The 27,909-nt window shown below is 43.7% G+C and overlaps 1 protein-coding gene across 1 annotated transcript in view; it reads right to left on the bottom strand.

The window, feature by feature from the left end:
• The window catches only part of NUP93 (nucleoporin 93), a 223,416-nt gene that overhangs the window by 14,244 nt on the left and 181,263 nt on the right, over positions 1 to 27,909 (bottom strand). Inside the window, exons 19-20 of the mRNA XM_029608719.1 lie at positions 16,171 to 16,288; positions 7,444 to 7,527 (exon numbers count right to left, since the gene is read on the bottom strand). Coding sequence (XP_029464579.1) covers positions 7,444 to 7,527; positions 16,171 to 16,288 — 202 coding nt within the window. The remainder of the gene's footprint in view (positions 1 to 7,443; positions 7,528 to 16,170; positions 16,289 to 27,909) is intronic.

Genomic DNA, 27,909 nt, shown 5'->3' with positions numbered 1-27,909 from the left:
AACTTTCTCCGATTAGAAAGACTAGTGCCCCCTAGTCTTTCTATTATCTTAAAGAGTAAATAACCGATTCACATCTACCCGTTCTAGACCTCTCATGATTTTTAACACCTCTATCATATCAAATGCAGTGTAGCTGCATTTAAAAAACTATTTGGACAAGTCCCTGGAGTAAAAGTCCATAAACAATTATTAAGAAAGGCTTAAAAACTTGGCTTTTCTTACAAGCCTTTGGAGCATGGAGTTCTTGAAGCAATGACTATATCAGCAACAGATAAAAGCTAAAGAGCCAAGCGTAAATTGTTGTAGAGGGCTGCTATACCACTCAAATGACTGGCTGTTTTATTTTAAGTTATTATGAATATTTTATATTGTTAGCGACCACAATTATTGGGAGTATGCAATGGATAAATAATTTTAAATAAAATAAATATATAGGAAGTGATGTGTTCAGGCCACAAGGAGACGGCTGATCACTGTATGCCACACAAAAAGAGTTTACTAAAGGGTTTAGTCCAACATAATTGGATTTCAGTGAAACTATATAACTGCTGTTATCCCAGGTCAAGCAGGATGCTAGTCCCCACATATGGGTGATGTCACTGACGGAGCCCTATCACGGAAAACTTACTGTCAAAGTTTCTAGAAACTTTTGACTGGCATCCTGAGCATGCCCAGCATGCCATGATCCCTCGAGCCACAGGGGTCTCCCTTCAGTCTTCTTTTTTGCGCGCTGCTGTTAGCCTCGCGGTTCTAGGAGCCCTATGTGGTGAATATTCACTACAAAAATAGTTCAGAAATTTCGGAAAAAACTTATCCCGCCATAGGGGTCTCCCTTTTACCACCGGTGATTTAAGTTTTTTCCGGTCGGTTCCGTTATCGTTAAACCTAATCAGAAGGTTTTCGACAGCTGTCCGGCCTTCGTTATGGCTACCGGTTTAAAAAAGTGCCCGAATTGCTCCCGCACTATGTCCATGACGGACCCACACATCAAGTATGTACTCTGTCTCGGCGAGAGACATGATGTGTCGATGTGCCGAGATGACGCCGAAAGGCAGACGAGCGCACATGGAAAAGATGGAACATCTTTTCCATCTTCAACTGATGTCGTCGACTTCAACTTCGACACAATCGTCTCTGGCTGGAGCAATTAGAAAAGTCGTCCTGAAAACTAGACGTCGCCTGGATGAAGCAGGTAATCGGCCTTCACCGACCCCTTCACAATCATCAATAAAGTCTACATCTACCATCAAAAAAGGCATCGAACATCGACAGAAACACAGTCATCGATACCGGAGGCCTCAGGATCCGGAATTGGACCCGATAACTGGAGTTCCCTCGATAATTATTGAACCAACTCCGAAGAAACCTCGAAGAGAGGAGCCTCTGCGTCCTTCGAGGCCTTCGACTCCTAGGTGATCCCCACCGATATCGGTGCCGGGAACCGTACCTCCACAGGGACCTGTGGAGATACCAGTATCGCCTTCATTGCCTCCCCCCATAGCTGCTCTGGTTTCACCAGCTATGAGGGCAAAACTGGATGGTTATATCCGCCAGGCAGTTCGAGATGCACTCCGAGACATGCCTTCGATGCTAGCACCGACGACGGTTCCACCCTCGATGCCAGTTCCATCGCTGACATCTGTTCCACCCCCATCACAGAGTCCATCGCCGGTTCCAGTTCAACCACCGAGACCATTACCCTCACCGGCACAGATGCCTACACCAATGCCGGTGCTGAATATGTCTTTCTTAGCGCCAATATTAGCGAAGTTGGACACACTCATCGGTGCCATTCCGGTGCAACCATCCGATGCCCCGACGCCAAGATCGATGAAAGAAGAAATAACAAAGGATGTACTGATGCCTGAGCCTACACCAGGTCCATCGGGAATCTCTCGTCCAAGGCCATCGTTTTCTCCACTGTTTCCATCGAGACCACAGGTGAAACCCTCGATGCCGTTGATGCCATCCTTTCCTCTTCCATCGACTCCTCCTCATCCATGTTCATTGGACATTTGGGATGATCCAGATACCGACTCTTCCTCGGAGGAAGTCCTCTCAGATCCTTCTCCTCCGGAGGAAAGAAGGAAATCCCCTCCAGGGGACCTCTCTTTCTCTAATTTCATCAAAGAGATGGCTGACACTATCCCTTTTCAGCTAATATCCGAAGAAGATACTAGACAGAAAACTCTGGAAGTATTGCAGTTTGTGGATCCACCCAAAGAATTCCTGGCAATACCAGTTCACGAAGTTCTTGTGGACTTGCAACACAGGCTATGGGAGCATCCCTGCACCATACCACCAGTAAATAAACAGACTGATGCTACCTATCTGGTTCAGCATATTCCTGACTTCCAGAAAACACAACTACCTCACCAATCGGTCGTAGTAGAATCAGCTCAAAAGCGGTCTAAAAGGATTAAACCTCATTCATCAAATCCTCCTGGAAAAGATCTCAGGTTTTTGGACACCATCGGAAGGAAAATGTTCCAAGGTTCCATGTTACTGTCCAGAATTGCGTCCTACCAACTCTATATGACGCAATATCAGCGTAATCTGTGGAAACAACTCCAGGAGTTATCGGAATCTCTTCCCCAACAATTTCAAGATTCCTTCAACAACATTATTCATAAGGGCCTAGAAGCTGGGAAACATGAAGTTAGAGCAGCTTATGGCATCTTCGAAACTTCATCTAGAATGTCTGCCACAGGCATAAGTGCTCGCAGATGGGCCTGGCTCAAGGCCTCCGACCTGAAACCAGAGGTGCAAGAGAAGCTTGCTGATCCAGCTTGTGCAGGAGATAATCTCTTTGGAGATAATCTACATGAAGCAGTCTCCCAGCTGAAGGAACATTCAGAAACATTACATCAACTTTCCTCTGTTCCACCGGAATCCCAACCATCCACACATAGACTTCCAAGGAAGGATTCAAAAAGGCCATATTATAGACCACGGAGATACTATCCTCCTGCTGTCCATGGAAAGTCACCAAGGCCAGCACAAAGATTGCAGACCCAACAACCAAGAGCACCTAGAGCTCAACCCCCTCCGCAAACAGGCCCGGCTTCGGGATTTTGAAAACTCACCAGAGAACAGAAGCCTGCCTACCAATCCGACTCCAAATTTGCCAGTAGGTGGTCAGATCACTTTCTTCCATCACAATTGGTCGCACATCACTACAGACAATGGGTACTCTCGATAACATCTCAAGGTTACCATCTGGACTTTCTAACTGTACCAAACGATACTCCACCCACCTCATCTTGGACAGTGAAAAATCAATCCACACTCTTAGAAAAAGAATTATCCACCCTTCTGAGAGCCAGGGCCATGGAACCAGTTCCCCGACCTCAGCAGGGCAGAGGATTCTACTCCTGTTATTTCCTCATTCCAAAGAAAACAGGAGGCCTACGTCCCATATTGGACCTCCAGAAGCTCAACAAATACCTACGAAAGGAAAATTCAGGATGGTATCATTGGGCACCATGTTACTTCTACTTCAAAAAGGAGATTGGCTCTGTTCTCTGGATCTTCAAGATGCTTACGCTCACATTCCAATATTCCCTCCTCATCGCAAGTATCTGCGTTTCTTAGTGGGACATCAACATTTCCAGTACAGGGTGCTACCATTCGGTCTTTCCTCAGCACCTTGAGTGTTCACAAAGTGCCTGGCAGTGGCAGCTGCCCACTTGCACAAGGAAGACGTACACGTTTTTCCCTATCTGGACGACTGGCTCATCAGAAGCCAAACAAAACAAGGAGCTCTCAATTCTCTCAAGCTCACAATAAATCTACTCCATTTGTTGGGATTCCTACAAGAAATCCCACTTCACACCATCTCACCTGTTACAATTCATCGGAGCAGAATTAAACACCATAACGTCAAAAGCTTTCTTCCCAAAAGACCGTGCACAGACACTCGCCTCGTTAGCAGACTTTCTACGCACACGGACGCATGTGACAGCTCATCAATGTCTCACTCTTTTGGGTCACATGGCCTCCACAGTTCAAGTCACTCCTATGGCCAGATTAGCCATGAGAGTCACTCAATGGACACTCAGAAGGCAGTGGATACAAGCCATTCAACCACTGTCTTATCCAGTTCAAGTAACTCAACAACTACGGTCCTTGCTCCTATGGCGGACGAACGAGGACAACTTGCTCACAGGCCTACCTTTCCAATAACCGATTCCACAAGTGACGTTAACTACAGATGCATCCACCTTCGGGTGGGGAGCACACATTGGACATGTACAGACTCAAGATACTTGGACAAAACTCGAAGCCACATTTCAGATAAATTTCCTAGAGCTTCGAGCTATACGTTATGCGCTGCATGCGTTCAAGGATTGCCTTTCCCACAAGACTGTTCTGATACAAACAGACAACACAGTAGCCATATGGTACATAAACAAACAGGGAGGTACGGGCTCGTATCTCCTTTGTCAAGAAGCAGCACAACTTTGGAGCTGGGCCCTAACGCACTCAATGTTTCTCCGGGCCACTTATCTAGCAGACATTCACAACGTAGTGGCGGACCGCCTCAGTCGTCAGTTCCAACCTCATGAGTGGTCCCTGGATCCCGTTGTAGCAATTAGGATATTTCAACGTTGGGTCAACCAACAGTAGACCTCTTTGCATCACAACAGAATTACAAAGTGGACAACTTTTGCTCCCTGCACAAGCAGAGAAGCCGCTTACCCAGGGACGCCTTTGTTCGCCACTGGCATTTAGGCCTTCTATACGCGTATCCCCCGATACCGCTAATACCCAAGACTCTAGTGAAGCTACAACAGGATAAAGGGTCCATGAATCTCATAGCCCCATATTGGCCTCGACAAGTATGGTTTCCAATACTCCTCGATCAGAGACCCAATTCGCCTGGGCACAGCACCCACTCTCATAACTCAGGATCAGGGCAGGTTGCATCATCCCAACCTTCAATCCCTATCCCTCACAGCATGGATGTTGAAAGCTTGATTCTACAACCTCTCAATCTTTCATCTAACGTCTCAAGTGCTTGTGGCTTCACGCAAACCTTCCACACGAAAGAACTATCGTTCTAAGTGGAAAAGATTTACCATGTGGTGTACACAAAACGGGATTGACCCTTTTTCCTGCACTACATCATCTTTATTAGACTATCTGTAGCACCTCTCAGACTCTGGTCTCCAGACCTCATCTGTTAGGGTACACTTAAATGCAATCTCAGCTTATCATAATACCGTCGGAGATGCACCAATATCTGTACAACCCCTTGTTGGTAGGTTTATGAGAGGTTTAATTCAAATTAAACCTCCACACCAACCATCAGTCACAGAATGGGACCTTAATGTAGTATTAAAGAGGCTCATGCGTTCTCCTTTTGAACCCATGGATTCCTGTTATATTTCTCACTTGGAAGACGATCTTCTTAATAGCCATCACATCTGCTCGAAGGGTTAGCAAGTTACAAGCACTTGTCACATACTCACCCTATACAAAATTCCTACATGACCGAGTGGTACTCCATACACACCCAAAATTTCTCCCCAAGGTAGTTACGGAATTCCACTTGAATCAGTCCATAATCTTGCCTACTTTCTTCCCAAAACCGCACTCTCACCAAGGAGAGAGGGTTTTACACACCTTGGACTGTAAACATGCGCTGGCATATTACTTAGATCGCACTGCAGCCCATAGGAAATCCACCCAGCTCTTTGTTTTTTTTGACAAAAACAAATCTGGAAAAGCTGTGGGCAAACAAACGCTGTCTAACTGGCTTGCAGATTGTATAGAATTCTGTTATGAAAAAGCAGGCCTTCCTCTCCAAGGGCGAGTAAGGCGCACTCAGTAAGAGCAATGTCAACCTCAGTAGCACACTATCGTTCAGTGCCAATAGCTGACATATGTAAAGCCGCAACATGGAGTTCTCTTCACACCTTTGCGGCTCACTACTGCCTGGACAAGGAAGGATGACAGGATTCAGCCTACGGACAATCTATCTTACAGAACTTGTTTCCAGTATGATCCCAACTCCTTCCACATCCAACCTTCTGTGATTTCAGGCTGCCTCATTTTTCCCAACAGTACACCAGCTGTTGTGCCTGTTGCACCAGTTGTACGCTGTTAGTCCAATACAAGGATGACACAGCCTGTAGCTTGCTAATCACCCATATGTGAGGACTAGCATCCTGCTTGTCCTGGGATAAAGCAAAATTGCTTACCTTGTAATAGGTGTTATCCCAGGACAGCAGGATGTAGTCCTCACGAAACCCACCTGCCACCCCGCGGAATTGGGTCTGGTACATTTTGTTTTATTTTTGGCTAAAGTTTATTGCTACAAACGAGACTGAAGGGAGACCCCTGTGACTCGAGGGATCATGGCTTGCTGGGCATGCTCAGTGGGCTCAGGATGCCAGTCAAAAGTTTCTAGAAACTTTGACAGAAAGTTTTCCGTGATAGGGCTCAGTCAGTGACATCACCCATATGTGAGGACTACGTCCTGGGATAACACCTATTACAAGGTAAGCAATTTTGCTTTCTCTGGAGTTATATTGTTGATATATTTCAGTGGGTACATATGATAAGTATACAGTTTACAATTTAAATCAGTGCTGATTTGAAGCTTTAATCCATCTGCCTTCTATCATACAAAGCGACAAAATATAAGAAAGCTATGGACTTCATGACTTTCCCAGCCACCACAGGGTGGTAACTATTCTTATTATAGGCTGTGCACAAAGTTGTGCAGATGGATATTCACTACACCACCCATTCCAATCTCTTCTCAGAGTGGTAGATCAAACTTATAACATGGAGCTATATTAAATCAATAAGGGGGCAATTTTCAAAACTTCCTGCACTGACGCAAAATCTGCAGGTACTTTTACCCATGTGATTTGCACCAAGTCTCAAAAAAAAAAAAAGTATAAGTATACTTTCCCTTTGAAAACTGCCCGGGGGAAAAAGTACCCACAGTGATTTGTACCTATTATCATCATCATTTATTTATTACAAGCTTTACTGATTAAGCTCAACGCAAGTTACAAAATAACAAGGCCATGGAAGCTAAATTAACAAAATTACATACAACATAAAACCAAAACTGGATTATAAAAATGCAGGAGGAACAGAAGACAAAAACATTAATTTAAAAACAAATGCACTCCACAAACTGAAATGGAGGGCCAGTAAATTTTTCTGTAGGTACATTTTCCATACAAAACAACAAGGGCAGATTTGCAAATGTAATCTACACATTTTATTTCTCTTTTTACCTGGCTAAAAGTTCAAGTGTATTTTGAAGCTAGGTAAGGACTCGGCAAATTTCAGACACTTTACCTGGGTAAATGGCTTCTGGAAATTGCCCAGTAAAAGATCCCCTTCTAGTCTCTGAGATTTTTAGTTGCTAATCTAAAGAATTACTCAGATACACTTATGGCACCAGCTATCAATACTCACTTCATCACTGAAGTTCCTGAAGGCAGCAACTCGCTCTTCCACACTATCCTGGCTCAGGGGCACTAGTTTTAGACGTTCAATAATCTGTATATATTAAACACACAATCAAAAATTATTTCTTTTATATTGTGCCTTCATCATGAATATCACAAAAACAACAGGAACAGGTATCAACAAAATCTATTTCATTTAGTTTTTATGCAGAAATATTTTTTTCAGTATTAGGAAAATTAATATTGTTTCTACTTGGCCAAAGTCAGTCCCAGAGCCTTATTCTGTAAAATATGCTATTAAAAATAACCTTTCAGTTTGCTGGATTATTATTGCTGCCTCATTTATCCCATCCCACTTTCTATTCTTACTATACAGAATAACTCACTAATTAGAGGGCTGGATTACGCAGAATAACTTGACATTGGTTGGCAAAGAAATAAGGAAGTAATCTAGATCAACTATTAATCTTTTGTGAAATCAGAACACTTAGGGGTAGATTTTAAAAGAAGCACACGCGGCCTACATGTGTGTGCGTTACCCGGCGGGCGCACATGTACGCCCAATTTTATAACATGTGTGCGCAAGGGAGTGCACAATTATGCACCTTGCACGCTGCCTTCCCCTAACCTTTCCTCCCCCTAGCCCTACTCTAAACCCCCCCCCCCCCAAATCTTTAATTTACCTTTTGCGCCTGCCCATAGGCAGGTGCAAGTTGCGTGCACCGGCCAACTGCCGGCGCGGGATCCCAAGCACAGCAGCAAATGGCCGCTGTGCCTGGAGCCTCTGATCTGGCCCCGGACCGCCCACTTCCCACCCCTTTAGTAAAGCCCCGGGACTTACACGCGTCTCAGGCCTATAGGCCCAGCGCGAGTAACCTTTTTAAAATCCGACCCTTAGAGAACATAAGGACATGCCATACTGGGTCAGACCAAGGGCCCATCAAGCCCAGCATCCTGTTTCCAACAGTGGCCAATCCATGCCATAAGAACCTGGCAAGTACCCAAAAACTAAGTCTATCCCATGCTTCTGATGCTAGTAATAGCAGTGGTTATTTTCTAAGTAATAGCAGATAATGGACTTCTCCTCCAAGAACTTATCCAATCCTTTTTTAAACCCAGCTACACTAACCACATCCCCTGGCAACAAATTCCAGAGTTTGTGTGTTGAGTGAAAAAGAACTTTCTCCGATTAGTTTTCTTTTCTTTTTTTTAACCACTTTTATTGTTTTACAACCACTGCAATGGATACATGGTTCCTTTGCATCCACACAGATTATCGTATCAAAACTTACAAAAATGTCATCATAACCATTCCATTTCCCCCTCCCACAGCATTTCCCCCTCCCCAACCCTTCCCCCATCACTCCCCCCCTCCTTCCACCAAAGCATAACAATGGTACGAGAGGGCACCAATAACTTGAGTCTCGTAGGGCATACCATTAATTATTTAAGATCAAACCTCTGGATCTATGCGGCAAGGATTGAATATAAGCTTCCCATATCTGCAGGAACTGCCGCCGAAGAGCAGGGGATTCTTTCAAAGTCATATAATCCATCTGCATCATCCAATGTAGGTGATTGCGTCATGCCCAGAAGGATGGCAGGGATGGGTCCTTCCAGCTTAGTAAAATGTTTCTTCCCAACGTAGCATGCCTTTTTGACAAAAGTGCGCAAACCCCAGCCTCGCATCAACGAGGGTAGAATACAGTCAAATAGCAATAGCTGTGATGTAAGTATTATGGTTGTGCCCAAACGGTCCGTCAAATAGCGTACAATCTTATTCCAAAACTTTTTAATATGTCAGCATCCCCAGAACAAATGTGAGAGCGAACCTTCCACCCACCTACACTTTCCACACAGAGATGAAGGAACTAACAGAGTGAAAGGCAAGAGTGGTGGAGATGTATGCCCTTCATAGAAACTTATACCGCATTACACGGAAGTACATGTTAGGTGACACTAAAGATATTTTATTTATTTATTTATTTAAGGTTTTTATATACCGGCAATCATGAAAACATATCTTGCTGGTTTACATGGAACGGGAGTGCATTAAATACATCAATTCGAGCTGTGGTGACCGAAGGAGCAGTTACAAATAACAAGGGTAGCAGAACTTGGAGAAGAAGGAAGAGATAGGAAAGAATAAACGGTTAAACGGTATAAATAAATTAAATGCTATGTACAAAAGGCATGATTAGTGGTTGAGAGTTTTGTGGAGTCCTTGGAATGTGTCCTTGAATTGTGTTATTAGATTGTGTCTTGGAAAGCTTGCTTGAATAACCAAGTCTTTAGTCTTTTCCTAAAAGTTAAGAGGCAGGGTTCCAGTCTGAGGTCTGTAGGAATGGAATTCCACAGGGAAGGGCCAGCTGTGGAGGTGGCACGATCTCTTAAGGTGATGTGTCTGGTCATTTTCGCAGGGGGAACTTTGAGGGCGCCTCTGTGAACATCTCTGGTCGGTCTTGTCGAGTTGTATACTTGGAGGGGGATTTGTAGATCGAGGGAGATGTGCTGATGAATAGTTTTGAAGATGATGCATATGGCTTTGTACATGATACGGAAGTGTACGGGTAGCCAATGTAGCTCTTTCAGAATGGGAGATATGTGGTCTCTCTTTCTTGCGCCTGTTAGTAATCGGGCTGCTGAGTTTTGAACCATCTGTAATGGTTTGGAATAGGATGAGGGCAGACCTAGCAATAGGGAATTGCAATAGTCTATTTTTGAAAAAATGACTGCTTGGATGATTGATCTGAAGTCTTGAGCATGGAAAAGAGGTCTTATCCTCTTCAGAACCTGGAGTTTATAGAAGCAGTCTTTGGTTGTTTTGTTGATATGTGCCTTGAAGTTTAGCCGGTTGTCAATTATCACTCCTAAGTCTCTAACTTGTGTGGTAGGTAGGTTGGTAGGAAAAGTAGTATTAGTGATATTGTTTTCAGGAGAGATGAGTAGGATTTCAGTCTTGGATGAGTTTAAGATGAGGTGTAAGCTGTTTAGTAATTGTTTGATTTTCTGGTGGCATGATTCCCAGTAGTCAAGAGTTTTAGAGTATGTGTCTTTGATGGGGATGATAATTTGGATATCATCTGCGTAAAGGAAATACTTTAGATTGAGGTCGGTGAGAAGTTGGCAGAGAGGAAGAAGGTAGATATTAAATAGAGTCGGAGATAATGAAGAGCCTTGTGGGACTCCTATGACAGAGTCAAATCTTGAGGATTCTTTGTTTTGGAGTTTAACTTTGTAACCTCTGTTATTGAGAAAGGTTTTGAACCAGGATAGGACGGTGCCGCTGATTCCTATGGACGAAAGCTGGTTTAGGAGGATGGCATGGTTGACCGTGTCGAACGCTGCGGATAGGTCTAACAAGATCAGTAGGAAAGAATTTCCTTTATCAAGGCCCATTAAAATATGATCTGTCAGCGAGGTGAGGAGGGATTCTGTGCCTCTATTTTTTCGGAAGCCGTGTTGTGGGGTGAAGAGAAGATTGTTGTCTTCAATGAAATCTGAGAGTTGAGAGTTCACTAGTTTTTCCATGATCTTGGCGATGAATGGGAGGTTAGCTATGGGGCGGAAGTTGTTGGGGTCCTTCGGGTCAAGGTTAGGTTTCTTTAGGAGCGGTGAGATTGAAGCCATTTTGAGATCATCAGGGAAGGTTCCTTGGGCTAGAGAGCAGTTGATGATATATATTGATAGGAAACTGGATCTAATCATGGTATCAGAGACATTAAATATTCCCTCAGTGTTCCATCTGCCCGCTAACAGCGAACTAGGGTCAATTCTCATCCGGGTTTGTAGCTGCTTATAATAACATGATAATGAGGGTATTTGTTTTTTTATCTAATAACATGAAAGTCTCAAAACTCTGAAAGACTGAGGATTGCAGAGAGGGTTGGGGTAAAGAATTGACAATGTTGGAGCTGCAGATAGGGAAAAGACTGTACGCCAGGTAGGCCATACAGATCTCGTAATTCCTGCAAGGGTAACAGATTACCAGCTTCGTCTAATACATGGCCCAATTGTACAATGCCCCGACTAATCCAGTATTGAAAAGCTGCTGAATGGGAGCCCGGCAGGAACTCCGCATTACCCTTGATAGGCAGCAAGTAGGCACACAGCGAAGGCAGCGCTAAAGATTTGGTAAGGGTCAACCACGCGTGTCTAATTGGAGTGATTAAGAGAGAGAGGGGCTGAGAAAGGCAGTTTCTTCTGCGCAGCTTGGCTCACATATCTCAAATCCAGAGGAGCAACCAGAGTTTTCTCCGCCTGGAGGTTTACATATGCAGCATCATTGAGCAACCAGTCTCGCGCTACTCTTAAATTACTGGCTAAATTATAGAGCCCTAGGTCAGGGACCCTCATGCCTCCCTTCCCCCACTGGGTCTTCAAGCGGTTAAACGGGATGTGCGCCTTTTTGCCATGCCAAATATAGGCCCTCGTCACTTTTTCCAGGCACAGCAAATCCTGATGTTTTAATTTCAAAGGTAAATTCTGAAATATGTAAAGCCACTGAGGGAGAAGCACCATTTTAATCTGCTATTATCACCGGCAAGCAGGAAGGGAGGCTACATCATCCAGGGCTCCTGCCCATGGAGATTAGTTCCTTTCAATATGGGGAGGATGAGCTCCCCGCCCAGGAACAGTGTGTCCTTGATCTTTGAATTGCCTGAACCTCCATCGATGCAGATCAATCGATGAAGCAATATGGAACCCCTGCCCAGGTAGAGCTCAGGCAAGCCCCCGGGCTTAGCTGCCTACATGGATCACTCACAGACTGTATTCAGTCAGTCCTACCAGCACCTGACAAAGGTACAAAAAGAGAAAGGAGAGGACAAGATACTAAACTGTAGGTGCAGTTTATTTTATTTTTTTTTTAAAAAGGGCTAGATATAGACTCTGTCAGACTGCACAGCGACTAAGGCCCACCATGTGGCTGGCAGACAAAGGAAATAAGAAGAAAGGGAAACGAGATAAAACTACCATAAGTTAAAGGAAAGAAAACAACTGCAGCTCTAGAAAAAAAATATCACTTGCAAAAACTATGAAGAGAGAGCAAAGCTGAATAATGTGAGACACACAGCTCCGCAAAAAAAAAAAAAAAAAAAAGACTGAGGGACTCTGCCTAGGGGACAGGGTGATGACTACAGCTGCACATGCTCAGCAGGGCATGTTTGAAAATTCTATGATTCTTTGAGATCAAAGTTCTGTGCCGAGCTTCATCTGATGATGTCAACCATGTGCGAGGACTACCATCCTGCTTGTCCTCGGAATATTTTTTTCCCGCTAAAATGTGAATACTTTAAAATATCTGCATTATTTCAATCCCTGCCCCTGGGAACACCTCCCTCAAATGCAGGTAAAACATACATATTATGTGTACTTTTAGTTGCATTCAACGTTGGCAATCTTCAAATCTGATTTCCAAGAGTAAAATGCTTTTTACCTGCAGAAATCACTTTGACAATTGCCTTATAGGACTGAATTCACTCAAATTTGGGGTATTCATCCATTAACTCACCCAGCAACAATTAGAAAGGAAGAGGAGGGCCTAGTCACACCCTACATTGCTCACCATTCCTGCAGCCTGTCAGGAAGACACTAAACATTTTGGGTGCAATAATCAAACTGCCTGCAATGGTGCAAACTCTGAAGGTAATTTGCACCCATGGGGTTTGCATCTATAAGCAAAACAAAATCATGTGTGCAATTTTGCTTTATTATCCCTAGAAAAATATACCCACAGAAACTGAGCCTGCTTTTTCTAGCCAAAACTACTCGTATTGTTTTGCCTCTCCCAACCTAACCCCATCTGTGAGAACGCCTCCAAACTATCAGGCCAATACAGTACAGTGCGCTCCGGCAGAGTGCACTGTTAACCTGCGGTTGGACGCGCGTTTTTGACGCGCTAGCTTTACCCCTTATTCAGTAAGGGGTAATAGTGTGTCGAAAATGCGCGTCCAACCCCCCCCCCCAAACTAATAGCGCCCACAACATGCAAATGCATGTTGATGGCCTTATTAGTTATTCCCACGCGATTCAGAAAGTGAAATGTGCAGCCAAGCCGCACATTTTACTTTCAGAAATTAGCGCCTACCCAAAGGTAGGCGTTAATTTCTCTCAGCACCGGGAAAGTGTACAGAAAAGCAGTAAAAACTGCTTTTCTGTACACCCCCCGACTTAATATCATGGCGATATTAAGTCGGAGGTCCCAAAAGTTAAAAATAATTAAAAATAAAAAAATAAAAAAATTTAAAATCTGCCCGCGGCTTGAAACCGGACGCTCAATTTTGCCGGCGTCCAGTTTCCGAACCTGTGGCTGTCAGCGGGTCTGAGAACCGACGCCGGCAGAATTGAGCGTTGGCTGTCAAACCCGCTGACAGCCGCCGCTCCTGTCAAAAAGGAGGCGCTAGGGACGCTCTAGTGTCCCTAGAGCCTTCTTTTACCGTGGGCCCTAATTAGCATATTTTTATTTACAGGATCACGCGCACAGGACACTGGCCTGCGCTCGCCCGCTCTCCCGTGTTTCTTTGTGTTATCGGCCTGTATGAAAGTAAATTACAAACAGTGTTAAAAGGTAAATTACTCACAATGTTTAACATAAGTAATTTTGCCTACACTGAGAGCAGGCAATATTCAAAGAGTCTATTTCTGCGAGGAATATGTTTTCTCATGGAAATGATTTTGAAAATTGCTCTCTTTGGGTTTTTTTGTATTAACTGTTGTGTTATGTGTATATCAAAAAATATGTGAGTGAAAAACTAAGTTTGTGGATGTGATGTGAAGGAAGGTTGTCAAGCTATACATGCAAAAGCTTTTATAACACATTACCCCATTATTAAAATTCAGGCAGGTCTTGCAGAAATAAACACACTGGTGGGCATTCTGGAGTCAGTCACCGATCACTCGCTGGTGAGCCTTTTGGAAACATGACTTCCGTCAGAACTGGGCCTTGTGGAGCTTCAGGGCAAGCTAGTGATTGAGGCTTGGTGGTAGGATGGCTGGCCGAGAAAAACTGCACGTGGTCATTCTGAAAATTCTTAACTATTCCCAGAAAGTACTTTTATTGCAGGCCTATTTTAAGAAAAAAAGTTACATTACTAAGCTCAGTGTGTCCAAACGTTCCAGGATTTCTCTACCCGGATCTCTGCAAGGTGGAAGGAGTTTTCACTGATATGTGTGATGTAGGCTCAGAAACAGGTGAAGTTTGAGCTTCAATAGCCTGCTAAATTACAGGTGTGGCACAAGAATTCTGCCCAGGTTTTCGATTCCACAGATGCAGTTAACGTACGTGAAGTGCAGTGCACCTCAGATGACCTGTAGGGCAACGCTATATATAGACACCCATTTACATGTGAACAGTAGTAGTTTTGATCCAATGGAATCTAGTAATGCCAATTGACTAAGTTCCAAGGTTCAACAAAGTTGCAGTGTGCAGACAAAGTTACAAGAATTACTGTTGATTTTTTTGTTTTTGCTTCCTGCTCTAAGGATGTGGTGTGCAATTTGAGAGTGGTGCTTGCTTTTGCCATTCTGTTATGTGGATGCAGCGAGGATCAGTGTGACAACCAGGCACCATATTCGTACATGACTCATTGGATTTCAGATGGTACAGGAAGAACTTGGATTGTGTTTGGTAAAATGATGACCAATGGGATGGACTGGATGTTAAGACTTTTCACCTCAGTTTCAGGGGTAAATTTAATACTAGTTACCTTATTTTCTAGACCGATATTAAGTCATTAATAGAAATCTTGATTTGGGGATTAGCAGGTAGCACCTGAACACATTACTAAGTATCTCTTGCTCTCCTTTAAATGTGTGCTATTTGGGTTCAGTTGTCAGGTTTTTTTGCTGGGAGTAAAGGGAGGGAGGGAAGGGGATGGTGGGGGCAGGATGAGTTGGAGGAGGGGAAGAGGGGAGAGGATGGGAAATGGGGGGAGTTGGAGGAAGTTGGGGAACATGCATTATGAGCACATCCTTCTCCTATATTGCTAGGGTATGTCAGGATTTTGGTAAATGTTGGTATTCGGGGGCCTTCTGCTCGTACTGGGACATAGAAGAGCCCTTTATTTATTTAGCTGCAAATTGCTTCTGAAATATGGGACGGGGACCCAAATAAAAATGGTAACGTGGAATATAACAAGGCTGGAAACACCACTTAAGAAGGAAAAGTACTGTCATATCTTCATCATTTGGGCCGTAAACTAGCATTCTCATGAAACACATGTTAGAAAAAGAACATATAAAATTGCAGAAATGCTGGGTGACAAGTTTTTAGCACACAAGGGACAACAAAAAGCTATGGAGTAGCAATTCTGGTTCACAAAAGTATTTACTTTCAATTAGAAAAATCTATCCTAGATCCTGCATATCTGGTTTTAGCCAAAGGTCTTTTGCTTTGATGACAGGGACTATTTTGGTTCTTTTTTCATTACTTACTCTTTAGAGGCCAAAAATAATTTGCATAATCAAGCTCTTAGTGTAGGCCAATGGTAGGCAACTCTAGTCCTGGAATGCCACAAACATGTCTGGTTTTCAGATCATCCAAAATGAATATCTATGAGATAGATGTGCATACAATGGAAGCAGTGCATGCAAATATACCTTACACATATTCATTGTGGATATCCTGAAAACCATCCTTGCTGGGGCACTCCAAGAAGAGTTGCTTAATCCTGGCTTAGACAATACTTTGTTTTACAAGATTATTAGTAAATCAAACAATGTTTCTGAAACATACATCAAAAGCTCTGTCCACCTGCCCAGCATGATACTCATCAAAGAATGTGATCAAATCCAGCAGCAGGTAGAAGGTAGAGTTAATGGATTTCTCTGCACTTATTCCCTGGGCTCTGTACCTGAAAGAAAGGATATTTTTTTTTAGCTTAAAGTGCAAATACTGTAGTTACAGTAGCTACTGGGCTCTGGAATGGTAGAACCAAATTTGACAATTCAAATTAAAACTGAAGCATAAACATCAAACATTTCAGATAAACTATAGCATATCCAATCTGTTTCAGGTGTACCCTCTGAATCCTGGTATACTTGATTATAAACTACTCACACTGTGCCAGAAAAAGAAACGATATGCAAATACACCTCATGCATGTTCACCCTGAATGTCCTGAAAAGCAGACCTATTTGTGGCACTCTGGGACTGGAGTTGCCTACCTCAGCTCTAAATGGTACAAAAATGAAGCACATCTTTCTGCAAATTTGAATGCAAAATTACTATTTGCTGATTGTAACAGATTGAAAATAATAAAAAGTGAATATGGCATGTGCAAAAGTTTGGACATCCTTCCAGTTGATTCATTACTACTTTTTAAAAATTGTTGAGTCTTTGGGCCTTCTATTAAGTCAAGTGCTGTAAATCCCACCATTGAACAAAAGGAGACAGTTTTACCTGTTAAATTCATTTCCAGGAGTCCTGCTACACCAATTCAATCCTAACAGGTGGGTTGTGTCCCTCTACCAGCAGACGGAGGCAGAGCACACTAATTTCTCCAGTGACATCACACCACTATTTAACATATATACATAGTAATGACAGCAGAATATAGGTGGTTCAGCACAGGAAGAAGTCAGTATCACTATGTCATAACAGAGAACCAACTACAAGAAGTTACAGATGAGATAACTTACAAGACATTCCCAATTTAAAAATATGAAATTCTTATGCGTTAACCTACTTGTCCCAGAACATTAGGAATGCAAGTACAGGAACAGGATATGATAGGAAGCAACATAAAGAATTTGCACTCTGAAGAGTCTGAAAAATATATACAAGATACAGAGAACTGAGTCGCACACCTAGTATGACTTCAGAGAGGTCCAACATCTTAAGAGGGTCCTGGATTGGTGTAGCAGGATTCCTGGAAAGAAAATTAACAGGTAAAATTTTTTCCTTCCATTTTATCCTGCTAAAGCAGTCCAGTCCTAATAGATGGGAAATAACAAAGCCCCACTACCTAGTGAGGGTGGAAATTAGGGCTGCTCTAAGGTCACTGGCCCCAAAGGCAACGTCCTCTTTAGCATAGATGTCCAACCAATAATGTGTGGCAAAAGAATGCAAAGATGACCAAGTAGACATCTTGCAAATATTCTCTGGTGCAACAGCAAAAGCCTCTGCTCAGGAGGAAGACTGTGCTCTCGATGAATGAGCCCAGATTACCTCAGGAGTTTTGCATCCATTAAGCAAAAACGCTGAAGATATCATATTTCTAAACCACCATGCAATCATCTTCTTGGAGGCCACGTCACCCAAAGCACAAATAATCTGTCAGATCTATGAAAAGAATTAGACACTTCAAGGTACCGGAGGAGGATACGACAAACATCCAAACACATAAGAACCTATTCTCCCCTTGATCTTGAAAAGTTCAGAAGTGTAACCATTCAATTCAAATAAAATGGCGACAAGACCTTAGGCAAAAAAGAGGGCACCAGACAAAAGAATAGAGAATTAGTGTTAATAATGAGAAAAGGATCCCTACAAGAGAGCATGTGGATTTCAGAAACACGCCTTGCTAAACAAATAGCCACTAAGACAACTGCCTTGAGGGTAAGATCACATAAGGTAATATTCTTCAGCGGTTCAAAAGGAGGAACAACTAAGGCTTTCAGCACCAAATTGAGATCCCAGTGAGGAACCAATGGCCGAAAAGGAGGTCGCAGTTTGACTCCACGCAAAAATCAGATCACATCTGGGTGAGCCGCTACTGACATCCCACAAATCTTCCCTCTATAAACAGACCATAGCTGCAATTTGAACTTTTAAGGAATTCAAATCTAGGCATTTATCCAAACCCTGCTGAAGAAAGGCTAAGATGCTAAGAACATCAGATTGCTATGGCGACAAGAAACAATTCCTATGAAAGTCCTCAAAAATGCAACAGATTCTAATGTAAGCCAGTGAAGTAGAACTCTTAGGAGTCTTCAAAAGAATGGAAAATATCGAAGAAGAGTAGCCCTTCATTCTCAAGTGCGCCCTTTCAAGAACCTAGCCATTAATATAAAATGGCGAATGGTCGTCTATGACAACTGTACCCTGTATCAGGAGGCCCATGGCCCAGGCAAGGTGAAGAGGAAGGTTGTCCTTAAGCCTCATCAGGACTGTGTACCAAGGCAATAAATCAGTCTCCCCACTGGACTGCAAACATTTTCAAAGGGAAACTCCTTGCCGAGTTTCCTTTTGAAAATATAGTCGGCATGCATATGGGTATGTCTGTACTGGGTACAAACAGATTTGAAAATACAATCTCTGTATGTACTTTTCATGCCCTAACCTAAAACCACTTTTGAAAGGGAGTATTTCCCATGATTACTCACATGGGAGATTTGACCAGTCTCATCATTAGTGGCCCATAGCAACTCCTGGATACCATCCTTACTGTGAAGAGTATCTTCTTTCTGCAAGTTTCCCAAACCTTGGAGCAAACCACGGGGTGGGTTCAGAACCCCCTTCAAGTCTATCTCACATAGAAGGAAAATTACTTCATTTCTACTAAAAGTGCTAGACAAGGCTGGAGTACAGATCCTCCACAATCACCCAGAAGGTAGCCCAGTATTTTCCAACCAGTGTGCCTTCAGATCTGATCTGGTGTGCCACAGAAAAGTCACCATTCCCTGATGTTCTGATCCAGGTCAGCACCTGGGCACAGCTCTCTGCACCTTACAGCAACAAGAGACACCAGTGGTGGCTTTTAAACTGAGAGGAGCTCCTTTCTGAAAACATGTGTAAACATATATGCTTCTTCCTAGTTATTACTACTTCTTATTTTTATAATACTACTTGGCATAGCAACACTGTGCAAAAACATAAAAGAGGCAGTCCCTTCTCAGTAGAATACATTCTAATCAAGACAAATATATAGGGCAATAGGAATTTCATTTATTAAGAAAATGGTTAACATTATTCAGAGTAGTTAAATCACAAGCGGATTATGATACATTACACGAGGACCTTGCAAGACTGGAAGATTGGGCATCTAAATGGCAGATGAAATTTAATGTGGTCAAGTGCAAGGTTTTGCATATAGGGAAAAATAACCCTCTCTATAGTTACACGATGTTAGGCTCTATATTAGGAGCTATCACCCAGGAAAAGGATCTAGGCATCATAGTGGATAATACTTTAAAATCGTCTGCTCAGTGTGCTGCAGCAGTCAAAAAAGCAAACAGAATGTTAGGAATTATTAGGAAGGGAATGGTTAATAAAACGGAAAATGTCATAATGCCTCTGTATCGCTCCATGGTGAGACCGCACCTTGAATATGGTGTACAATTCTGGTCGCCGCATCCCAAAAAAGATATAGTTGCAATGGAGAAGGTACAGAGAAGGGCAACCAAAATGATAAAGGGGATGGAACAGCTCCCCTATGAGGAAAGGCTGAAGAGGTTAGGGCTGTTCAGCTTGAAGAAGAGATGGCTGAGGGGGGGATATGATAGAGGTCTTTAAAATCACGAGAGTTCTTGAACGAGTAGATGTGAATCGGTTATTTACACTTTCGGATAATAGAAGGACTAGGGGGCATTCCATGAAGTTAGCAAGTAGCACATTTAAGACTAATCGGAGAAAATTCTTTTTTACTCAACGCAAAATTAAGCTCTGGAATTTGTTGCCAGAGGATGTAGTTAGTGCAGCTGGGTTCAAAAAAGGTTTGGATAAGTTCTTGGAGGAGAAGTCCATTAACGGCTATTAATCAAGTTTACTTAGGGAACAGCCACTGCTATTAATTGCATCAGTAGCATGGGATCTTCTTGGTGTTTGGGTAATTGACAGGTTCTTGTGGCCTGGTTTGGCCTCTGTTGGAAACAGGATGCTGGGCTTGATAGACCCTTGGTCTGACCCAGCATGGCAATTTCTTATGTTCTTATCAATAAGTCTGTAAGTGAATGCAGCCAGGTGGAAAGGGCAGTGATTAGACAGATTTTAAGAAAAAGGGCTTGGATGCTTCATTGCACAATACTATTGCCCTATTTCAAACCCCATTTTTTGGAGTAAATTAATGGAAAAGTAGTGTACTTGCAGTTCTCAGATTTTCTTGAGGAAAACCTCATTTCATATGCATCAATTGAGATTCTGCCAGGGTTGTGGGACAGAGTCAGTGTTGGTGCTGATGAATGATATGTGAAGGCAAAGGTATGTGGACAGGGGTGAGGATACTCTCCTTGACCTATTAGCTATGTTCACAGCCTTTGACATGGCAGATCATCAGTTATTGGTACAGCAGTTACAGTTTACACACAATGAGGTTATGCCCTTGAAGTAGTTCAAATCATTTTTTTTGGATGGGGGTACTGTATCAGCTGGGATGGGAATTCTCCATGCTGACCTCTTTCTTACAGGATGTCTCAGAGTTCTTTATTATCCCTGGCTTTGTTTAATATCTATATGGTTGCACTGGTCGAACTGACAGAGTTATGGTACTGCATGTTGTGTCTGTGCAGATTACATTCAGTTGTGTTTCTCAGTGGGAAAGGATCAGGTATCAGTAATTGCTGTACTTAATCAATGTTTGGAAGTTGTGGCTAATTGGTTGCCATCTTCTAAGTCTGAGGTATTGTGGCTATCTAGGAGGGAGAGAGCTTTGACTATTTTGCCTTCTCTCATGAGTGTGGAGCTTAAACCTAGGGAGACTATTCATAGCCTAGGAGTTGCATTAGACACCAGTTTTGAATTCTCAAATTTCACCTGTGGTAAGATTGTGTGTTGTAGCTTTGACACACGTTTAAGTTACGTCTTTTGTGCCTAAATCAGATCTGTCTATGATTATTCATGACTTAATTACCAGTAGGATGGATAACTGCAACTCTGTGTACAAAGGGTTACCTCAAATTGCTTTTATAAAACTTCAACTCCTTCAAAACACAACAGGAAAATGCTGACAAATGCTAAGCTGAGAGATCATATGACCCCTATTTTGGAAAGGCTGCACTTATTGCTAAATGGTGAATTTAGTTTAAAATTGTGACTATAACTTAGAGGTCTATAACTTAGAGGTCTTAATGGAAGGGGTCCTTAATAAGCAGATTTACTGATCCCCTCGCATCACTGGCTTAAATTTCCATTCCTCACAACAGCTCAAGGTGAGTTGCATTCAGGTACTGTAGATATTTCTCTGCCTCAGAGGGCTCACAATCTAAGGGGGTCATTTTCTATCCGTATTGCACGCGAAAAGTCTCTTTTCGCGTGTGATAGCTTGATAGGGATGAAGTCGGGGCTGGAAGAGGAGGAATCGGGGCAGACGCGGCAGTAACTTCGCTGGCGGTGATAAGGTAAGACCCGTTATCGCCGCCAGTAGCACGCCGAATAGCACCACCTTTCACGGTGGTGCTATTGGGTGCGAAAGCCAGCAGCGATAACACCGCGGTGGTTCGATCGCTGCCGGCTTTCACAGGCCCGCCCCTGCTTCGCCCCTCCCCCATTACCACCGGGATTCAAATCCAGGCCTAAGTTTGTACCTGAGGCAATGGAAGGTAAATTGACTTGCCCAAGGTCACAAGGAGCATCCGTGGGAGAAGCAGGATTTGAATGCTGGTTTTCCTGCTTCAAAGCCTGCTGTGCTAACCGCTAGGCTACTCTTCCACTCTTTTGGTGATACCCACACCTTCAGCAGCTACGTTTGTTTTAACTTGTAAACCTGCTTTTAGATTAGTGGGGTTTATACTTTGGAATGATATTCCACTAAACTTTTGAGTTGTATCTCATTATGCTTCTTTCAGAAATGATTTAAAGGCTTAGTTCTTTGCAAAGCTTTTCTGGAGTAAATCCTAGGCTGTAATAACTATAGGACGGACAGCTGAGTTTTTAGCTTTTGAGTTAGGTTGGAATTGATATAGGATTGGGTTAGGGGCCTTTTATGTTTGAGAAGCAGAATAAGATTGTAGTAATGCTGATTTTGAATGGGCTTTTGTGGATATAGGAGGAAGAGGGGTGAGGATAGTGTTAGGGATTTGTTACTTTCTTTTATATTTAACTTTAGAGATTTTTTTGTATGTACTATAACTCACTACAGGGTCCTTTTAACATGAGGCAGAAGAATATATACCCAATAAAGAAATAAAATAAACAAACAATAGGAGAGTTACTCAATGCACAGAGTCGAGTTGAGCTGGTTGATGCCTGCCACTTGATAATATTCAGGTGCTGAGCAACTGCCTTGTCAGCAGGTTGCTTACACGATCTTTAAAGTACCAAGTCAAGCTAGTTGATGGCTATCACTCAGCACTGTGCTGAGCAACTGCCTTTAAAGCTCCTCAAAGATAGATGGCCTGAAGTTGATGGAACTTGGCAGAAGGATTGTCCACAGTATCTCAAGATTTCCCTCTTCCTTTAACTCCAGAGGTAGGGGGACCTTGTTTTATCACACTTAAGACCCACTGATCTGACGTGATTTTGATCCACTCATTGTAAAATAGAGCCAGACGGCCCCCTATCACTGGAACAGAGGAGTGGACTGGCCTCGCATCATTGGGATGATTTGGTTCCACTTCCTCCCTGGGAAGAGCCATCTCTACCAGACAGACGCCCATGAAAAGACTGAGTCCAGGACTGCTGTCTGCCCGAGAACTGCCTCGGAGTAGTTCCTGGTAGTCTGGACGCCTGAAATCTTCAACTTCTTCTGAAGTGGGAACAAGGAAGAAAAGAGCCCTTCCCTTTTGGCTTATCTTCTGGCAACTTATGAAACTTATTCTCACCAAGGAACTTGATCTCCTCCTCCAAGTCTTTACCAAAGAGCAATTTCCCCTTAAAGGGCAAAGATCCGAATTGCGACGTGGAGAAAACGTTGGCCAACCAATTCCTTAACCAGAGGAGTCTCCGGGTCAAAACCACCGACATCATAATCCTGGAAGAGGTCCTAAGAAGATCATACAATGCATCTGCACTGAACACCACAACAGCTTCCAGCCGCTCTGCCTGTAAAGACTCAGATTTAGATAAAGACTTGTCCATCTACAACTGCTGCACCCAGCAAAATCCTGCTCTCAACATAAAAATGCTACATATAGCAGCCTGAGCACCAAGGGCAGAAACCTCAAAAATCTTCTTGAGGTGCACTTCCTGCTTCCTATCCCTGAAGGTCCTTCAAGCTGTAGCAACGGCAACCAGAATATTCATCTTCTTGGTAACTGCGGAGGCTGAGGCATCCACCTTCGGGACCTTGAGAAGGTCAAGCACACCTTCCAGCAACGGATATAACTTATCCATAGCCCTGTTGACCTTTAAACCTGTGTCTGGAGTATCCCACTCTTTGAACAGTAAAGTGCTAACCGACTTATGAAAAGGAAAAGACTTGGCTGGACCCCGGAAGTCACCCATGACTGGGTCCACTGCTACCAATTCATAACCCTCTCGAAGGATCTCTATGCCCAGTTCTTCCACAACTGTGGGTATGAGAGGACTCAGCTCCTCCATGTGGAACAATCGTACCACCTTAGGATCATCTCTGAGCTGAGCTCTTTGATAACACCTGATCCGGGTCATGATTCACCACACACGGATCAGACCCCTTACAGTCCTGCCCCTGTCAATCATCATTTTCAGAAGTGTCGGAGGAACTGTCCGCAGCAGGCGATGGCCCCTTGGCCCTTAGGAGTCGCCTGACCCTTGTGGCCCCCACATTCCTGGAGAACCTGGATCCCCTTTGCCGACCTTACAGGAGCCTCCTTTTGAGGTCTGCATCACGCAGACTTCCTGGCCTTATAGGTCTTGTGTAGTAAAAGCATAAAATCCGAAGAGAAGGTAGAAGAGGAATCTGAGTCTTCCTCTGGGTCCTCACTTCCTAGTGGGGCCCCCTTGGCATCTGGCCCCCCCTAGAGGTGCCTACTTCTGGAGATAAAGGAAGAGGGAAATCCCTGTCCCCCTCCATGGCCAGCGCAGGAGTCCTGAATTTTCCAAAATGGCCGCTGTTCCTGCACTCAGCAGGAAGGGACCACCGGAAACCTGTTGCACTGGCGAGAGCCTCCCAGGCTCACGGTGCCTGGCCGACTTTTCCCCTGCTGTGCTCCCCAAAGGGCCCTCCTCACAGGGGAGGCAACAGGAGCATAGCCCGTCGTGCAAGAGATGTGCATGCGCGTCTCCACAAGCTGTGCAAGCCATCCCACATGGCAATGAAGTCGGCACTGGGCAGGGAGATGGAACAGAACCAGGCAGGGAGAAAAAAAAAAGGTGTTTGAGGAACGGGGAGAAACAGACAGTCGCCCGAATGAGAAGGTAGCAGAGCCAGGATTGGAAATGGGCTCTCTCACAGCAACCCCCGACTGCTCTGAAAAATCTCCTTCCTCTTTACTTTTTTTTTTTTTTAAACTAAAACTTTAACAAATAAAGAAGAAAGCATTTCCCTTAAGAATGGCTGCAGGCTCCTTCCGTCCCCCTGGCTTTCAGCCCTGTCCAGCAAAAAAAAGAGGGAGTGTGCTATAAAAAGGTCCCCGACCCCCTGCTCGTCTACCTCAAACACCAGGGGGGATGGCCCCATAAGGACCTAGCAACCCCCCTGGGAGGCCAACACTGCTGAAAACTGCAGTCTATACTATATAATTTATTTTTGTAACTCAGACTGCAGACTTTGCACCTCCACCATCTGCTGGAGACAGAGAAATACTGAGGGACTACAGGTGGCACCTCGTGTTAAGTGGCAGTGGCAGTAAAACTTTGTCTCCATATGCTGGAGGGGAGGCAAAACCCAGGAATCTGGACTGATCTGGGTACGTACAGGGAATGGTCCTTTTCTTTCGAGGGGCCTTTTCTTTCTTTCAGAGCAGTTTGTCATTAGAACTGCAGTCAGTCACTCAGAGCCCATTTCTCAGCACAAGCTGGAAGATCAAGACCTATCACAATTCCCAGGCCAAGCCAGAGGCTTCAGCACCGAAGGAACTATTGTCTCCTTTGGCAGCTTCTTGCCTCCAGAGGAAATGCAGCTCTGTGATCCTTGTGCTTCGGTGGCTTTAATTTCAGTTCAGTGGAACTGGACTACTTTTTCTTCAGTTCAAGGTAAAACAGTTGTCTCTACTTGAAGATCGTGAGGGCCTTCAAAGAAATCCTTGCACAAATGCTGCAGTTGGCAACATTGTAACCTCACTCAAATACTTACAGGAGGTCTCGTGATGGTCAATGATGAATACCTTCTAACCGCATTCTGGGCTCTTTTTGAAGTTGCTGGTTTTTTCGGACATTGCTAGAAAAACGAATGATGCAAAATCAAGAGGAAATGACTGCTTTCAAGGAAGATAACCAAATAAAAGAAGGGAACTGACAGCAGTCTGCCCAAGGTTGCAAATAAAAATGGGCCTGAGGCTGAAAAGTTGAATAAAAAGAAAACTTGGGATGATGAAAGTCTAACTAGACTTCAGGGAAGAGATAAATGCATGCTAAAAAGAAGAAAACAGGGAAAAACAAGAAATGCTCATTTAAAGAAGTAAACAGTAAAGAATCAGGCTGCTGAGAAACACGCACCTGACACTTACTGCAGAAGACTAAAACTGAGGGAAGCTACTTGGCTTGCTGGTGCACAGAACTGCCATTCAAAGCTCTAGAATTTTCCTAGAAAGCTCCGTAAATCACTTTTTGGTCAACACCATCAGGATGACATCAATCCACGTATGTGACTTCCATGAAATGCTCACCTTCATAGAAAGTTTTTCTCCCATTCAATTGTCAACAAACATCCAGTACTTTCTACCACAGCTCCGTAAATCAATACAGATAAATGAGCCCTGACCGACGTGCAGCAAATACGTGGTAGAGAGCGGCTCTGCCCGACGTTCCACGCATGTGCGGGCGAAAGGGCACATCGGTCAGAGCACGTCAGTCAGACAACATGGCGCCGGGAGAAAATGAAGCCGTATGAGGGCTGCCTTGGAATCTGTTGGCGTTCTTTACGGCAGCCGTTTTGCGGGCTCCAAGTGATGTGAGCCGGGCTGAGGCGGAAAATATGTGCGTAGCGAAGCAGCGGGGAGGAGCAGTGGTGGCAGTATCCGAGCGTCGGGCAGGCCAGCAACCGAGCCCGGTGGTGAGGGGCGCGCGAGAGAGAGAGAGAAACCCCCGGAGACCTCCCATCTTCGTGTCTGCGCCGTCCAGCGAGAGCGGGGCTGCGCTTAACGGGAACCTGGGGTGGCGGGCGAACGGCCGGCGTCTTGCGGCAAGAATGAGGGACCCGAGCTGCTGCTGCCGCCGGTGCAAACACTTTGGAAGAGGGAAGAGGTTGTGGATGAGGTGAGAGAGGAAGGAACGAAGATGAGAGGGGATGGATGGAAAAGGGAAGAGGATATGAGTGAGAAAGTGGGAAGGGTAAGAAGTTGTGGAGAACAGAAAAAGAGGGAGTGGAGGAGACTGAGGTAGAGGGAAGGGGTTGTGGATGAGGTGAGAGGGGAAGGAAAGGGAAGATGAGGGGATGGAAGGAAAAGGAATGAGGATATGAGTGAGAAAGTGGGAAGGGTAAGAAGTTGTGGAGAAGAGAGCGGCTCTGACCGACAGAATCTCACCCGTTTGAACGGGCTTGCAGGAAAAATTGGTGAGTGGAGGAAGGGGGGTGAGTGACCGAGGGGGAGGAGGATGAGTGAGGGGAAGGGGGAGTGAGGGAGAAGAAATGTAGAAGAGTGCTGTGTCCGAAAACGAACCAAAAATTTTCTTTTTAATATAGCACGTTTTGACGTGCTTAACGGTTTGTTAATATATATTTAGGGACCTTCGTTTTCAGTTTTTATTTTATTTTGCCAGGGAATTTTGATGTGATGACAAAAAAAATTAGTGGAAAAATAAGCTAATTTTTTATCATATTGAAATATAAAATAAAATAAAAACTGAAAATGAAGGTCCTTATATACATATATATATATATATTAGTCAAACTTAGAAGTTAAAATCCACCATTATTATTTATTTTCACGAGCAAAGATCTGGGTAGACATATTAGCAAGCCTCTGGATCATAGTCATTTTCTTTTGTTCATGAGAGCCTGCATACTTTTCATCACACGCATTCCTATCAGAACTGCATTTTATTTATTCAGAAAAACATTTAATTATTTTGATTTTGTTGTCCATAAGATTTTGCAATCTGAGCATCTTTCATGATTCCCCAAAAAATTATTACTGGGGCTGAAGTCAAATGAGTACTCTGTATTCCAGAACATATCTTTAAATATAAAGCAAACAGTTGCAGGAGCCAGCAACCTTTTCCCTATGTGGTACATTAGCCAGGATGATGAAATCATATTTGTGTGACTGCTAGCTATTCACAAGGGTTGTTCTTTCAGATTATAGTAAACATGGTCATCCTTTCCACTGCCAAACAAGAGAATAGCCCAGTTCCATCATGTAAGATGATAGGAAATAAGGTGGGCCACTTCTTTATTTGAACTCTTAAGAATGCTGCAGGAGCCAGAGACCTCTAGATTAAGAATACCATCATTGAGCTGACTCCAGATTATAAAGACATGAAGTAGAATTGTCAGATAGATATATCTGATAAAACCAC

This window comes from Rhinatrema bivittatum, chromosome 7 (genome assembly GCF_901001135.1).
Source record: "Rhinatrema bivittatum chromosome 7, aRhiBiv1.1, whole genome shotgun sequence".
Classification (NCBI taxonomy): Eukaryota; Metazoa; Chordata; class Amphibia; order Gymnophiona; family Rhinatrematidae; genus Rhinatrema; species Rhinatrema bivittatum.
This window is presented reverse-complemented; position numbering and strand designations above follow the sequence as displayed.